General features: G+C 41.0%; 1 protein-coding gene across 1 annotated transcript; it reads right to left on the reverse strand.

Annotated features, from left to right (window-relative positions):
- Positions 1 to 951: 951 nt before the first annotated feature.
- zgc:101540 (hsFATP2a_ACSVL_like domain-containing protein) lies at positions 952 to 15,557 on the reverse strand. Its single transcript, XM_055922081.1, has 10 exons — positions 14,941 to 15,557; positions 10,609 to 10,818; positions 9,328 to 9,486; positions 8,655 to 8,779; positions 5,972 to 6,166; positions 5,728 to 5,818; positions 4,923 to 5,121; positions 3,562 to 3,659; positions 2,233 to 2,363; positions 952 to 1,690 (listed from the first exon to the last, which is right to left on the reverse strand). Exons 1-10 carry the CDS (start codon positions 15,416 to 15,418, stop codon positions 1,514 to 1,516), a joined length of 1,863 nt encoding a protein of 620 aa, XP_055778056.1. The 5' UTR covers positions 15,419 to 15,557; the 3' UTR covers positions 952 to 1,513.
- Between the last annotated feature and the right edge of the window lie 276 nt (positions 15,558 to 15,833).

The following is a 15,833-nucleotide window of genomic DNA, read 5'->3' on the forward strand; positions in this document are numbered from 1 at the left end:
ATGGAGATTGCATGGCTCTGTGCTCGATTTTATACACTTGTCAGCAACTGGGTTGGCTGAAATGGCCAAATCCACAAATTTGAAGGGGTACATACTTTTGACCATGTCGTATATATATATATATATATATATATATATATATATATATGCCACTAGTTTGGCCTAGCCTGAGTGCCAGTCGGTTTGTGTTATCATACCGACTCCAACGTCACTCATTGTCATGTCAAATTGGTTTTAAATTTAAAAAAATAAAAAACGAATAAGGTTTGTCTTGACAATGACTGCTTCGGAGTTGACAAGAGCACAAACTCCCGAGTGGTGCAGTGGTCAGCGCAAGAGGTGTCACTACAGTCCCTGGTTCAAATCCAGGCTGTATCACTTCTGGCCGTGATTGGGAGTCCCATAGGGCGGTGCACAATTTTCCCAGCGCCGTCCAGGTTTGGTTGGGGTAGGTCGTCATTGTAAATAACAATTTGTTCTTAACTGACTCGTTAAATAAAGGTTACCTTAAAAAAATATGTTTTAATCTAGGACCAGATTTACTGTGGCCTGCCTTCAAACCAATCTCATATCCCACTACTTTATGACTGTTGTAATTACATGTATCAAAACACTAGTCTGCAACCTACAACCTATTAAATCACAGAACTACAGTATTGACGACACAGCACTTAGATTAAGGCCTCTATTCAATCTGGATCGCTGAAGAGTTACAGATTGTACAATATTCACTTAAAGGTAATTCGAGATTGCGTCGATTTATGGAGCGTTTACCATGAATGCAGTCTCTGCTAACACAGGAACATTGCCTTTAAATTTCAGTAACACTGAACTTCTGCGATACGGATTGAATAGAGCCCTGATATCATAAATCAGGTTTATAGTGCCCTAATATAATAAAACAGGTTATTAGTGTCGTCCACAATCTAGTATAGGAAGAAGACAAGGAAATTATTTGGGTTCATAAAAGTTTTATTAACCATTCAAAAAGTACAATCAATATACTGCACATCAAAATATCAAGTTTGTTTTCAAGCATCTTCAGATGCTGGTACCCTCTACAATATAATGTATAACTAACTGTAAACAATATAAAGTCTCGTTAAGACCAAAACTACATAATTTTAAGCATGATCAGGTTTGTTACAAAATATAATTCAAATCTATTCCCTGAGATTAGTAGACAAAGACAGTGGGTTAGTCTACGGAATCATTATACCATATTATTCCCCCGTGTAATCTGATAACACATGCGACGTTAACAGGAGGACCTTGCTCCAAATACTATTGGAAATCATTTCAAATGCCGGGTGGGGTTTGCAGTTTTAGGATTATTCTATTGGTCCGTTAACCCAGGCAAGCTCAATGCGCAGAGAAAAAGTATATGAAATAATCAAATAGTATTTGAAAACCAGGTCTAAACATTAGACATTTAATAATTAATGCAGATTTTGTCCATTAATTAGCTAACATGATTTTTTCTCCCCATTTCTTTTTTCTTCACATTTAAATTTTATAACTTAATTTCTCTGGTGTTTATGGAGGAGTATATCTCTTCGGTGAGGGGTACGTAGGTTTTCTTAGCTGGATCTAGGAAGTACAGAGGATCTTGGACAGCAGCTGGGTTGAAGCCCTCTTCCACCAACGTCACTTTCTTCATCTTAAATGTTCCCGTCATCTCGAAGGAGCTCTTAAGTGTTATACATAAGAATATAATTTAAGATTATTTTTAAGAATATAAACTCGGCAACAACAAAAAAAGAAACGGCCCTTTTTCAAGACCCTGTCTTTCAAAGATAATTCGTAAAAATCCAAATAACTTCACAGATCTTCATTGTAAAGGGTTTAAACACTGTTTCCCATGCTTGTTCAATGAACCATAAACAATTAATGAACAGTCACCTGTGGAACGGTCGTTAAGACACTAACAGCTTACAGACGGGAGGCAATTAAGGTCACAGTTATGAAAACTTAGGACACTAAAGAGGCCTTTCTACTGACTCTGAAAAACACAAAAAGAAAGATGCCCAGGGTCCCTGCTCATCTGCGTGAACGTGCCTTAGGCATGCTGCAAGGAGGCATGAGGACTGCAGATGTGGCCAGGGCAAGAAATTGCAGTGTCCGTACTGTGAGACGCCTAAGACAGCGCTACAGGTTACACTGATTAAAATCATGATAACAAACAAAGCTGACTTTCAACATGATTAAAAAGCGACGTCGGGTAAAGCTCACCTGTATTCTAATGAAGCGCGGTCTTGCGTACGCAGGGAGGTAGCTGGCTACCAGGCTGAAGGTGCTGGCGCCGTCAAACTCTTTCCCTTCTTCTACCTTCACAGCAGCCATTCCAATCCTCCCCTCATGACCTGGAGAGAGACAATATTCAGCCTATATTTTTGTATTTTATTTAACCTTTATTTAACTAGGCAAGTCAGTTAAGAACAAATTCTTATTTACAATGACGGGCTAACCCGGACGACGCTGGGCCAATTGTGCGCCGCCCTATGAGACTCCCAATCACGGCCGGTTGTGATACAGCCCCGGAATCGAACCATGGTCTGAAGTGACGCCTCTAGCACTGAGATGCAGTGCCTTGGAACGCTGCGCCACTCGGAAGCCACTGTATGTGTAGTCTGGTGTATGTGTAGTCTGGTGTATGTGTAGTCTGGTGTATGTGTAGTCTGGTGTATGTGTAGTCTGGTGTATGTGTAGTCTATTGTATGTGTAGTCTATTGTATGTGTAGTCTATTGTATGTGTAGTCTATTGTATGTGTAGTCTATTGTATGTGTAGTCTATTGTATGTGTAGTCTGGTGTATGTGTAGTCTGGTGTATGTGTAGTCTGGTGTATGCGTAGTCTATTGTACGTGTACGGATGAGTAGTCTATTGGATGAGTGTACGGATGAGCAGTCTGTTGTACGTGTACGGATGAGCAGTTCATTTTATAGTCTCCTACTAGCGAATAGCTAACTTATCTAGAGCCAAATCTACTGGGTTTAAATTAATACCTACCCTATAAACTAAAACGATTATAATTTAGAATGACTGTAAGCCCTATATTTGTTTGCCAGGAAACACAATTCTTATAATAACCCATAATACATGTTGTAAGTAATAACCTATAGTACATGGTGTAAGTATTAACCTATAGTACATGGTGTAAGTATTAACCTATAATACATGGTGTAAGTATTAACCTATAATACATGGTGTAAGTATTAACCTATAATACATGGTGTAAGTATTAACCTATAATACATGGTGTAAGTATTAACCTATAGTACATGGTGTAAGTATTAACCTATAATACATGGTGTAAGTATTAACCTATAGTACATGGTGTAAGTATTAACCTATAATAAATGGTGTAAGTATTAACCTATAATACATGGTGTAAGTATTAACCTATAATACATGGTGTAAGTATTAACCTATAATACATGGTGTAAGTAATAACCTATAATACATGGTGTAAGTATTAACCTATAATACATGGTGTAAGTAATAACCTTTAACTTAGTAGCTGTTAACAACCTCCATCTGACCATATAGATTCATATTTACCTTCAACTTTCACGCCATATACATTAGCCTCCACGATGCAGTCCACCATTGTGAGGATATCCGCCACTTCAGTTGTAGCAACATTCTCGCCTTTCCACCTGAAATAACAAAAACATGTCCATGTTGGTCAACCCCAAGAGATGTTTGACAGCCCCAAGAGATGTTTGACAGCCCCAAGAGATGTTTGACAGCCCCAAGAGATGTTTGACAGCCCCAAGAGATGTTTGACAGCCCCAAGAGATGTTTGACAGCCCCAAGAGATGTTTGACAGCCCCTAGAGATGTTTGACAGCCCCAAGAGATGTTTGACAGCCCCAAGAGATGTTGGACAGCCCCAAGAGATGTTGGACAGCCCCAAGAGATGTTGGACAGCCCCAAGAGATGTTGGACAGCCCCAAGAGATGTTTGACAGCCCCAAGAGATGTTTGACAGCCCCAAGAGATGTTTGACAGCCCCAAGAGATGTTGGACAGCCCCAAGAGATGTTGGACAGCCCCAAGAGATGTTGGACAGCCCCAAGAGATGTTGGACAGCCCCAAGAGATGTTGGACAGCCCCAAGAGATGTTGGACAGCCCCAAGAGATGTTGGACAGCCCCAAGAGATGTTGGACAGCCCCAAGAGATGTTGGACAGCCCCAAGAGATGTTGGACAGCCCCAAGAGATGTTTGACAGCCCCAAGAGATGTTTGACAGCCCCAAGAGATGTTTGACAGCCCCAAGAGATGTTTGACAACCCCAAGAGATGTTTGACAACCCCAAGAGATGTTTGACAACCCCAAGAGATGTTTGACTACCCCAAGAGATGTTTGACAACCCCAAGAGATGTTTGTCAACCCCAAGAGATGTTTGACAGCCCCAAGAGATGTTTGACAACCCCAAGAGATGTTTGACAGTCCCAAGAGATGTTTGACAGCCCCAAGAGATGTTTGACAACCCCAAGAGATGTTTGACAGCCCCAAGAGATGTTTGACAGCCCCAAGAGATGTTTGACAGCCCCAAGAGATGTTTGACAGCCCCAAGAGATGTTTGACAGCCCCAAGAGATGTTTGACAGCCCCAAGAGATGTTTGACAGCCCCAAGAGATGTTTGACAACCCCAAGAGATGTTTGACAGCCCCAAGAGATGTTTGACAGCCCCAAGAGATGTTTGACAACCCCAAGAGATGTTTGACAGCCCCAAGAGATGTTTGACAGCCCCAAGATAAGTGTAATTCGAACCCTGAGTGACATACTGTTGTAGGGTTGGAAAATTCTGATACCTTTACCAAAATTCCCAGGTTTTCCAGATTTCCTGATAATTTCCTTCTGATTTTCCAACTGTCATTTCTAGAAAACCTGGGAATTTTGTCAACCGTACCGCCTACCTGAAAGTGTCACCAACCCGATCCTGAAACTGAACAAAGTTTTGTTCATCGATCCTCAACAGGTCTCCAGTGTTGAAGTACAGGTCTCCTGTCTGTAAGACGTCTCTCAGTCTCTTCTTCTCTGTCTGCTGGTCGTTACCAGCATAACCAACAAAGGGAGATCTCTTGGTTATCTTTCCAACCAAAAGTCCAGCCTCACCTAAAAAAAAGGAAGATGGGGATAATGATGCTGATGCTCACAATATGTATTGTAAGAACTATGTATCAAGCGACTAAGGAGCACTGATCTGGGATTCCCCCCCCCCCCACCGTAAATGTAAACGTATGCATTGCTATTTAAGAACTGACCATAAAGTAGTCCTATTGAGACGTGTGATACACACGGCTCCAGGTTCTTAATTTGGGAAGACGACATTGGGTCATACTTTACCCAGTGTTGTTCTGTCAACAATATAAAGCAGGACCCAATCCATGTCCCAGAGTGTCCAAAGCTGCACAGTTCACAGTTGGTGGGTAAACAGAGTGTTGGTCAACTAGAAAATCTAATTTAGTGAAGAAACTACGGCCCTGTACAGAAAGCAGTTGCAACATAATGCTGCTCCCAAATTCACCCCCCTTTTCTCAACTTTGTACCGTCAACAATATGAAGCAATGACTTGGAACCCAATCCACGGTCACAGTCTGCCTTAAACTAAAGTAACTTTGATAGACATCGTATTACAAAACAGAGTGTCCAAACCTAGACAGTTCACAGATTCTATGTCAGTGGGGTAAAAGTCAACATCAATAAATTAAAAAAAGGTACCTTTCATTGCTTGGATACACAGACCCTTTGAGTTCCTAACAGGTTCCTCCTTCTCAATGTCAAATTTGATCAAAGTATAGGGGAAAAGTCTCTGAAAGTGAAACACAATTACAAAAAAATATATGTATATATTTTCTGTTAAGGAGGCACATCATTTACACATCAGGTAGTGACTTGAATCCATATGTGATCCCACGTGTAGTTATCCTGGATTCAATTGTGTTGGGGTCAGATCACTACCTACCCTGTGGAGAAAGTTGACTCGTCCAACCACTCCGATCTTGCTGGTGTAGTTGATGAAGCCGATGTTGCCCTCGGTGGCGGCGTACAGTTCCCTGACAGCGACGTCTCCAAAACGATTCAGAAACTCTCTCCAGATGTCTGAACGGACCCCGTTGCCGATGGCAATACGCACTTTATGGTCCTTCTCGTTGTCTTTCTGAAAATAGAAACGGGGACGAAGATCGATTTGTGAAATGATATTCTACTCAATAGACACTGTGGTCAGAAAAGATCCATTACAGGGTGGTGAAGCGTTTCAAATATGTTTTCTCCAATTAAAAGCAGTTCAATTGAACTTTGCTAGGTCATCTGAGTTTTTATAACAGACCTAAGGCAATACGGTGGCTGTAACATTAAAATAAAAACTGTAATCATACAGTATTATGCTGGAGTTACTACATATACTAAATACGTGGAATTTAGCAGACACTCTTATTTATTTATTTTTTTATTTCACCTATATTTCAGCAGGCAAGTCAGTTAAGAACAAATTCTTATTTATAATGACGGCCTACTCCGGCCAAACCCTAACGACGCTGGGCTAATTGTGTGCCGCCGTATGGGACTCCATCATGGCCGGTTGTGATACAGCCTGGAATCCAACTAATGAGATGCAGTGCCTTGTAATGAGATGCAGTGCCTTGTAATGAGATGCAGTGCCTTGTAATGAGATGCAGTGCCTTGTAATGAGATGCAGTGCCTTGTAATGAGATGCAGTGCCTTGTAATGAGATGCAGTGCCTTAGACCGCTGTGCCACTCGGGAGCCCTACAGTAGTGCAGTAGTAACTTTGATAAACATCGTATTGTAAACACACACACACACACACACACACACACACACACACAGAGTGTCCAAAGCTAGACAGTTCACAGTTGGCAGGTACACTACCGGTCAAAGGTTTTAGAACACCTACTCATTAAAGGGTTTTTCTTTATTTGTACTATTTTCTACATTGTAGAATAATAGTGAATACATCAAAACTATGAAATAACACATATGGAATCACATAGTAACCAAAAAAAGTGTTAAACAAATCTAAATATATTTTATTTTAGAGATTCTTCAAATAGCCACCCTTTGCCTTGATGATAGCTTTGTACACACTTGGCATTCTCTCAACCAGCTTCACCTGGAATGCTTTTCCAACAGTCTTGAAGGAGTTCCCATAAATGCTGAGCACTTGTTGGCTACTTTTCCTTCACTCTGCTGTCCAACTCATCCCAAACCATCTCAATTGGGTCAAGGTCGGGTGATTGTGGAGGCCAGGTTATCTGATGCAGCTCTCCATCACTCTCCTTCTTGGTAAAAATAGCCCTTACACAGCCTGGAAGTGTGTTGAGTCATTGTCCTGTTGAAAAACAAATGATAGTCCCACTAAGCCCAAACCAGATGTGATGGCTTATGGCTGCAGAATGCTATGGTAGCCATGCTGGTTAAGTGTGCCTTGAATTCAAAATAAATCACAGACAGTGTCACCAGCAAAGCACCCCCACACCATCACACCTCCTCCTCCATGCTTTATGGTGGGAAATACACATGCGGAGATCATCCGTCCACCCACACTGAGTCTCACAAAGACATGGCGGTTGGAACCAAAATGTTCAAATTTGGACTCCAGACCAAAGGACAAATTTCCACTGGTCTAATGTCCATTGCTCATGTTTCTTGGCCTAAGCAAGTCTCTTCTTCTTATTGGTGTCCTTTAGTAGTGGTTTCTCTGAAAAGTTGATGTTGAGATGTGTCTGCTACTTGAACTCTGTGAAGCATTTATTTGTGTTGCAATTTGAGAGGCTGGTAACTCTAATGAACTTATCCTCTGCAGCAGAGGTAACTCTGGGTCTTCCTTTCCTGTGGCGGTCCTCATGAGAGCCAGTTTCATCATAGCGCTTGATGGTTTTTGCGACTGCACTTTCAAAGTTCTTGAAATGTTCCATATTGACTGACCTTCATGTCTTAAAGTAATGATGACTGTTGTTTCTCTTTGCTTATTTGAGCTGTTCTTGCCATAATATGGACTTTGTATTTTACCAAATAGGGCTATCTTCTGCATACCTTGTCACAACACAACTGATTGGCTCAAACGCATTAAGGAAAGAAATTCCACAAATTAACTTTTAACAAGGCACACCTGTTAAATGAAATGCATTCCAGGTGACTATCTCATGAAGCTGGTTGAATTTCAAGAGTGTGCAAAGCTGTCATCAAGTCAAAGGGTGGCTACTTTGAGGAATCTCAAATATAAAATATATTTAGATTTGTTTAACACTTTTTTTGGGTTACTACATGATTCCATATGTGTTATTTCATAGTTTCAATGTCTTCACTATTGTTTTACAATGTAGAAAATAGTAAAAATAAAGAAAAACCCTTGAATGTTTAGGGGTTCTAAAACTTTTGACCGGTAGTGTAAATCAAGGGTCGGTCAACAGAAATCTAATTTAGTAAAGAAACTACGGCCCTGTACAGAAAGCAGTTGCAACATAATGCTGCTCCCAAATTCACCCCCCTTTTCTCAACGTTGGGAAACATTTTCGTACTGGTCCCCCGTGGGAAAATCAAACCCATAACCCCTGGCATTGCAAGCGTCATACTCTACCAACTGAGCCACACAAGGATCGGTGTCCTAGACGAGGTGTCCTTTACCATGGGTGTGTTGCAGAGGTATCTCATGGTCTCTCCGATGTACTGCATCACTGTTACATTATGTGTCCTACAGTCCTCCCAGAACTGAGACGCTGAAAACTTCCTCCTCAGAACTACTGTTATGCCTGGTATAGGAGACAGATGATGTCACAGACTGGGTATTTCATCATAACTTCCTACTCAGAACTACTGTTATGCCTGGTATAGGAGACAGATGATGTCACAGACTGGGTATTTCATCATAACTTCCTACTCAGAACTACTGTTATGCCTGGTATAGGAGACAGATGATGTCACAGACTGGGTATTTCATCATAACTTCCTCCTCAGAACTACTGTTATGCCTGGTATAGGAGACAGATGATGTCACAGACTGGGTATTTAATCATATATCCTAAATAACTTACACCATCTTGTTTAGACATGTTTTAAAAGTAGACCAAAGTCATCTTTTCACTGTGCAAGACGATACGTGTCGAACGCCTATGTGTCCTACTAATGTATCTAATGGCTTCGTTCAGCATGCAATACACTCTGCTCAGATATCTCTAGAGTATGAATCAATTCGGTATGGTTTATTTGACTAGGGGGCAGATACAAACACATTGACGTGTTAAATAAACAAATCTGACAACTCATTCCTAGCATTTCAAAATAAGAGTCATAACATTACCCCTCTCGATGGCCCCAGTGAGTCCGATGAGGAAGCCGGCGCTGTGATAGAGAGGCAGGTTGATATAGAACACATCCTGGGATGTCACTCCTGAGACGGCTTGGATAAAGGACGCAGTCCACACCCTCTCCTGGGTCACCAGAGCCGCTTTAGGTAGACCTACAGTCAGATAGGACAGTGGGTTATCTATAGACAATAGACACAGTGCATTGAATGACGTATGCATAACAAATCCTACCCCCAGGAAACAATTCAATAGGTATAAGCAAATAAAATCCTTCTTTCAGATTTACATGAAGTGCCTACATCCAAATTCATCCATTAGGGGACTAGGAGCCGTTTCCAGAAACCATCCCCAGCTCCTTCCAGTCCTAGTCCCAGGGCTGGAAGGAATGGTACCAGTGGTTCTTGAGGTGTAGAGGAGGACTGAGGACTGAGGTTCTTACCAGTTGTTATTGAGGTGTAGAGGAGGACTGAGGTTCTTACCAGGGGTTCCTGAGTTGTAGAGGAGGACTGAGGTTCTCACCAGTGGTCCCTGAGGTGTAGAGGAGGACTGAGGTTCTCACCAGTGGTTCCTGGGGTGTAGAGGAGGACTGAGGTTCTCACCAGTGGTCCCTGAGGTGTAGAGGACTGAGTTGTAGAGGAGGACTGAGGTTCTTACCAGTGGTTCCTGGGGTGTAGCGGAGGACTGAGGTTCTCACCAGTGGTCCCTGAGGTGTAGAGGACTGAGTTGTAGAGGAGGACTGAGGTTCTTACCAGTTGTTCCTGAGGTGTAGAGGAGGACTGAGGTTCTTACCAGTGGTCCCTGAGGTGTAGAGGACTGAGTTGTAGAGGAGGACTGAGGTTCTTACCAGTTGTTCCTGAGGTGTAGAGGAGGACTGAGGTTCTTACCAGTGGTTCCTGAGGTGTAGAGGAGGACTGATGTTCTTACCAGTGGTTCCTGAGGTGTAGAGGAGGACTGAGTTGTAGAGGAGGACTGAGGTTCTTACCAGTTGTTCCTGAGGTGAAGAGGAGGACTGAGGTTCTCACCAGTGGTTCCTGAGGTGTAGAGGAGGACTGAGGTGTAGAGGACTGAGGTTCTTACCAGTGGTCCCTGAGCTGTAGAGGAGGACTGAGGTTCTTACCAGTGGTTCCTGAGGTGTAGAGAACTGAGGTTCTTACCAGTGGTTCCTTAGCTGTAGAGGAGGACTGAGGTTCTCACCAGTGGTCCCTGAGGTGTAGAGGAGGACTGAGGTTCTTACCATTGGTTCCTGAGGTGTAGAGGAGGACTGAGGTTCTTACCAGTGGTCCCTGACGTGTAGATGTAGAGCGCAGGGCTCTTGCTGGTGATGTTGGCCCTGAGGTCAACTGACAGGGGAGTGTCTGAAGCCTGGGTGATATGTTCTGAGAGGGGGTTGATGCCTTCTACACTGCACTCCTCTGACAGGAGGTACACAGAGATACCCTGCTGTTTAAGTGTAGGGAGAACCTCCTCCACTGCCTCTTTCAGCTCTGTGGGATAGAGTGAAGGTGAAAGGGAGAGAGAGAGACAGGGAGAGACAGACAGAGGAAGACACAGATGTAGAGAGAGACACAGAGAGAGAGACAGGCAGGCAGGTGATGTTAGTCTCAACTCCTTAGACCAGGTTCCCCACCTGGTGACCCGCAGGTGATTTTATTTGGCTCCCCAAGTTTTCTGAGATGTTTTTTGTTTTGTTGGACATAAAATACTAAAAATACCAGCAAATCAGCTTCAAGTGATTTTAATTTTGGAAATCAATATATTTCCTTTCATAATAGAGAGATATATATATGATCATATACAGATGTAAGCAAGGTTTGAAATAATGTTTTAGTCAAATATATATTTGGGCTTCTTCCAGTCAACTTGCAGTCTACAAATTATTAGTAATTATGTTCAGGTCCTCCATTGAGAAATGCAACACATGGAGCCTGGGGGTTCTACACTACATTCCAGAACATTCTATGTCTTGCTGTCAGCCCCTCAGAAGATCAACCTTGAGCGACGTGCCACATTGGGGCTTATGTTACATTGCTAGTAGAATACAATGCTAGTAGAATACATTATTAAACATCCCTAGTAGAATACATTCCTATTAGAATACATTGCTAGTAGAATACATTGCTAGTAGAATACATTATTAAACATCCCTAGTAGAATACATTCCTAGTAGAATACATTGCTAGTAGAATACAGTATTAAACATTCCTAGTAGAATACATTCCTAGTAGAATACATTGCTAGTAGAATACATTGCTATTAGAATACATTGCTAGTAGAATACATTCCTAGTAGAATACATTGCTAGTAGAATACATTATTAAACATCCCTAGTAGAATACATTCCTAGTAGAATACATTGCTAGTAGAATACAGTATTAAACATTCCTAGTAGAATAAATTCCTAGTAGAATACATTGCTAATAGAATACATTGCTAGTAGAATACATTATTAAACATCCCTAGTAGAATACATTCCTAGTAGAATACATTGCTAGTAGAATACAGTATTAAACATTCCTAGTAGAATACATTACTAGTAGAATACATTGCTAGTAGAATACATTGCTAGTAGAATACAGTATTAAACATTCCAATAGAATACATTCCCAGTAGAATACATTCCTAATAGACTGGCCAAACCTAGGCCAAACCTAGGCATACATAGCTCACCGCATGATTCTCAAACCAAAGACTGGTCAAACATGTGCTTCTAAAAGTGAATTCATTATTATGTCATTCTTAAAATAAAATAAAAATACAGCCTAAATTTGAAATGTAAAGGCCTGTTGTTGAAGTGCTGTTGCTGATGAGTTGTTGAAATCCTGAGCGCTCCTGCCAGACTGTAGCGTGTCTCAAACGCTTCACAATTTATTTATTAAAATAATAATAATAATAATAATAACGATAACAATAATAACAATGATAATGATAATAATAACAATAATGACAATAATAATAACGTAATAACAATAAAAAATAATAACAATGATAATGACAATAATAATAATAATAACAATAACGATAATATACTAATAACATCAACAATATAACCCAAATAATCTGTTTTCGTTCCTTCTTCCTAGGCTACCTGGCTTGCTCCTGACTGATTTAGAGTTAGTATGTTGTTTAATAGCCAGTTGAAATGTTTAACATTAATTGATAGTGACAGAATCACACATTACTTCCCACGCAGTACATTTTTTGTGTCCTCCGCTATAGAAGGTTGTAGCGCAGCCCTATCATAGAGACAAGCCAAAGATATCGGAGTCACGTCTTTCCATTTTACAGCTTGTTTCTAGTCCTGGTTTTAACTTAACACACCAAGCCCTTCACTCACTGACACCGATATATTTAAGGAGTACATGGTGACTGAAGGAATTGGCTGAAAAATCTATGGATAGAGAATATAATTTTGTCTGTCAAACAAATAGGCCTCCTACCTCTTATTGCTTGAATAGGAGGAAATAGTTTCCAACACAAAACAACTCTTATTGTTAGTAGCTTAAAAGTCAAATTAAGACTTTAAATCTTTAGGATTTCTAGAATTAGCCTACTTTCAGCACCCATGCGCTGTCCATCTCCTCGGCTGCCACTTCATAGTAATGTCAATTATATCCGTGCAAATTCTATGTACATATTTTCCAAATTGAATCCAATTAAATTACTTAGAATAATGTTGACTGCAAACTGGTTGAAGTTAACATATTTTTCAAACTGCGCCACTCGGGAGCCCCCAGTGAAAAGCTAAAAAAAAAACATTTGACACACCCCCGAACCTATAGCCAGCTTTTAGATTTACCATTCCAAATGACGTGATCCTCCCCCGGACGAAATGTTAAAATACTAAACCCTCCCAACTAACTGGAATTGAAAAATTATGACCCTCCCCCATTTTCCTCGGGGTAAAAAAATGTGTACATTTCGACCACTCCCTAACTGTAACTCAGGCAAATAGTCTACACGCCAATTGCTTTTGAGAACGGGCAGAAAAGTTTACTTCAATACGTGGGAGGCAAAAATAACAATATCGGAGTTTAATTCAATCAGAGAAAATCTGAGAAATTGAGAGTTGATTTAGTTAACAGGTAAAAAGAAGTTGATAGCAGTACCGGCTATGGTATGTGTGATGATTGTGAGGCACGATACAAATTCGACAGTCACAAGATGGGAAAGTTTAAGTGAACTGTAACTGACTGTAGCCTACTGTTCAGATGGGTTCAATGGAAACTGAACTCTGGACACTGACTGTAGGTCTTATAACCTCTCACATAGCCTTAATATTAACTCATGCAGAATTTAAAATTTCTTGCAGTAAAATTATACATCAAACGTAATAAATGTTTACTCGGGAACAGGAGTGGAGAAATCTTATTTATTTCAGCATCTGGAGAATATAAACGCTCAGATACTGTCTGTAGTAGAGGTGCTTTCTTTAAACGCAGTATTTTAAGCCACATAAAATATACATCCAAGCCGAACTGAAAATGTATCAGAAACATGTTGGGTCGTTTTGTCAAAGTTTTATATTTCCCCAATCCCAAACATATTTTCTCCGCGAAAGTTGACAGAAAATGTCACCGATATCAATTAGATCACAGTTTTCCTTCTATTAATCTGGTGAGCAAGGGCTTGTTTAATCTTCTATAGCAACATACTGTATAATGACAGAAGAGAAGTTGACTAACAAATAGCCTACACAAATGTCGGAAATTATAAGCAGAAACATATATAGTCAGACAGAAGAAAGACAAAATCCTGCACCCCTTGCAAAAAAAATCGCTACGGCGTCTTTGACTAGCCTAAAGCGCATTTTCTATATTAGTGGTTAAAGGCCTCAGATTTTCACTTTATCTCATTTAGTCAGGCGGTTGTGGATGGGTTATTAGCTACCGCTACTGCGACGGGTGTGGGTGGGTTATTAGCTACCGCTACTGCGACGGGTGTGGGTGGGTTATTAGCTACCGCTACTGCGACGGGTGTGGGTGGGTTATTAGCTACCGCTACTGCGACGGGTGTGGGTGGGTTATTAGCTACCGCTACTTGCGACGGGTGTGGGTGGGTTATTAGCTACCGCTACTTGCGACGGGTGTGGGTGAACAAGCTGCTATTGCGAACACATTTCTGATTTCAAGTAGTTTACAGTGAGAGGCAGTCTTACTAATGGAACACACTAGTATGATGATTGCTGTTTAGGGTTTTTGAAATATAAACTGTAGGCCTACCCCTAGACTAGGACCTAGTAGTCTAGAAACACATGCATCCCAACCTTAAGGTTTTCACTAGTTACCTCAGCTCTAGTCAGTCAAAGTCAAAATTGGCCATATGTTTTTTTGGGGTCTTAATTGAAGGTTAGTCATAAGGTTAACAGTGTGGTAAGGTTAGGTTTCAAATTATATTTTTAATAGAAATTGTAGAAATATGCGGAGTTTAGCCATAATTATGGTTTTATGGCCATGGTTACTAGTGACAAACCGACCCTATCCTTTACCTACGCGTGTGTGTCGTGAACAACATTAGCGTGAGCAAACAGTGGAAAAGTAGGGTCGCCTTCAAAATAAAAGTCCCACATTGAAACTGATGCAAACTGATGAATATAGTGGAATCCTTACCTGCCGCCGCGATGATCACTTTGGCCCCACAGCATGAGAAACAGTGTAGCAGAGATTTTGACCGTATGTTGAAGTTTAGCAGAGCGGTTGCACAGCCCAGTTTGGCCAGGCCCAGCCAAATACACGCGTAAGAGGGTTCGTTCCCCATAAAGAGAGCTACCGTGTCCCCCTCTTTTAGATTAGCGTGAGTCTTCAATGCTCTGGCAACCTTGTTGCTCTGCTTATCCACCTCGATGTAAGAATGGGATGTCCCCTCAAAATGCAGGAACGTTTTATTCGGTTGTTTCTTTACCGTGTCCAAAAAGCAGTCCAAAATGCTATAGAAAGGTTTTTTCTTTTTGTATTTTTGCAGCCTGATTCCAAGTTTGATTGCTTTGAAGATATATGAACAGTCTTGGCCAAAGTATGGATCGAATACCGTTTTCAGAAGAAACGGCAAAACAGCCAATCCGGCTATGATTGTAAGCCAAATGTACATCTTGCAGCTGCGGGTTACAGACGCTTGTGCCGCGGAGAATTAAAAGGTTGTAGACCTACCTCCAAAAAACGGAACGTTATAAAGTAACAAATGGGTGGCAAAGTTCAATCCGAAATCCCGACCTCGCATAACAAGCAGCCCTAGTGCAGTGGGCGGTGTACATGTTCTCCCTAATTCCTCCCCCTGTGGGATGCCAGATTGAATTTTTTTGAACATTTAACTGATATTTCACATGAACAAAAAAATAAAAAAGTATCTGATATGATCAAGAATTCTGTACCTATGGCTCAAATTAAAATAAACAGCTGATAATCATTAATAGTATATATAGTGATAATCGTCTGTTATTGGCAAGCAGCTGGAAATTACATTTACAAACGTCATTCAATACAGAAAGAATATGGCAACCAATGCC

Source organism: Salvelinus fontinalis, chromosome 5 (genome assembly GCF_029448725.1).
Source record: "Salvelinus fontinalis isolate EN_2023a chromosome 5, ASM2944872v1, whole genome shotgun sequence".
In the NCBI taxonomy this organism is placed as follows: Eukaryota; Metazoa; Chordata; class Actinopteri; order Salmoniformes; family Salmonidae; genus Salvelinus; species Salvelinus fontinalis.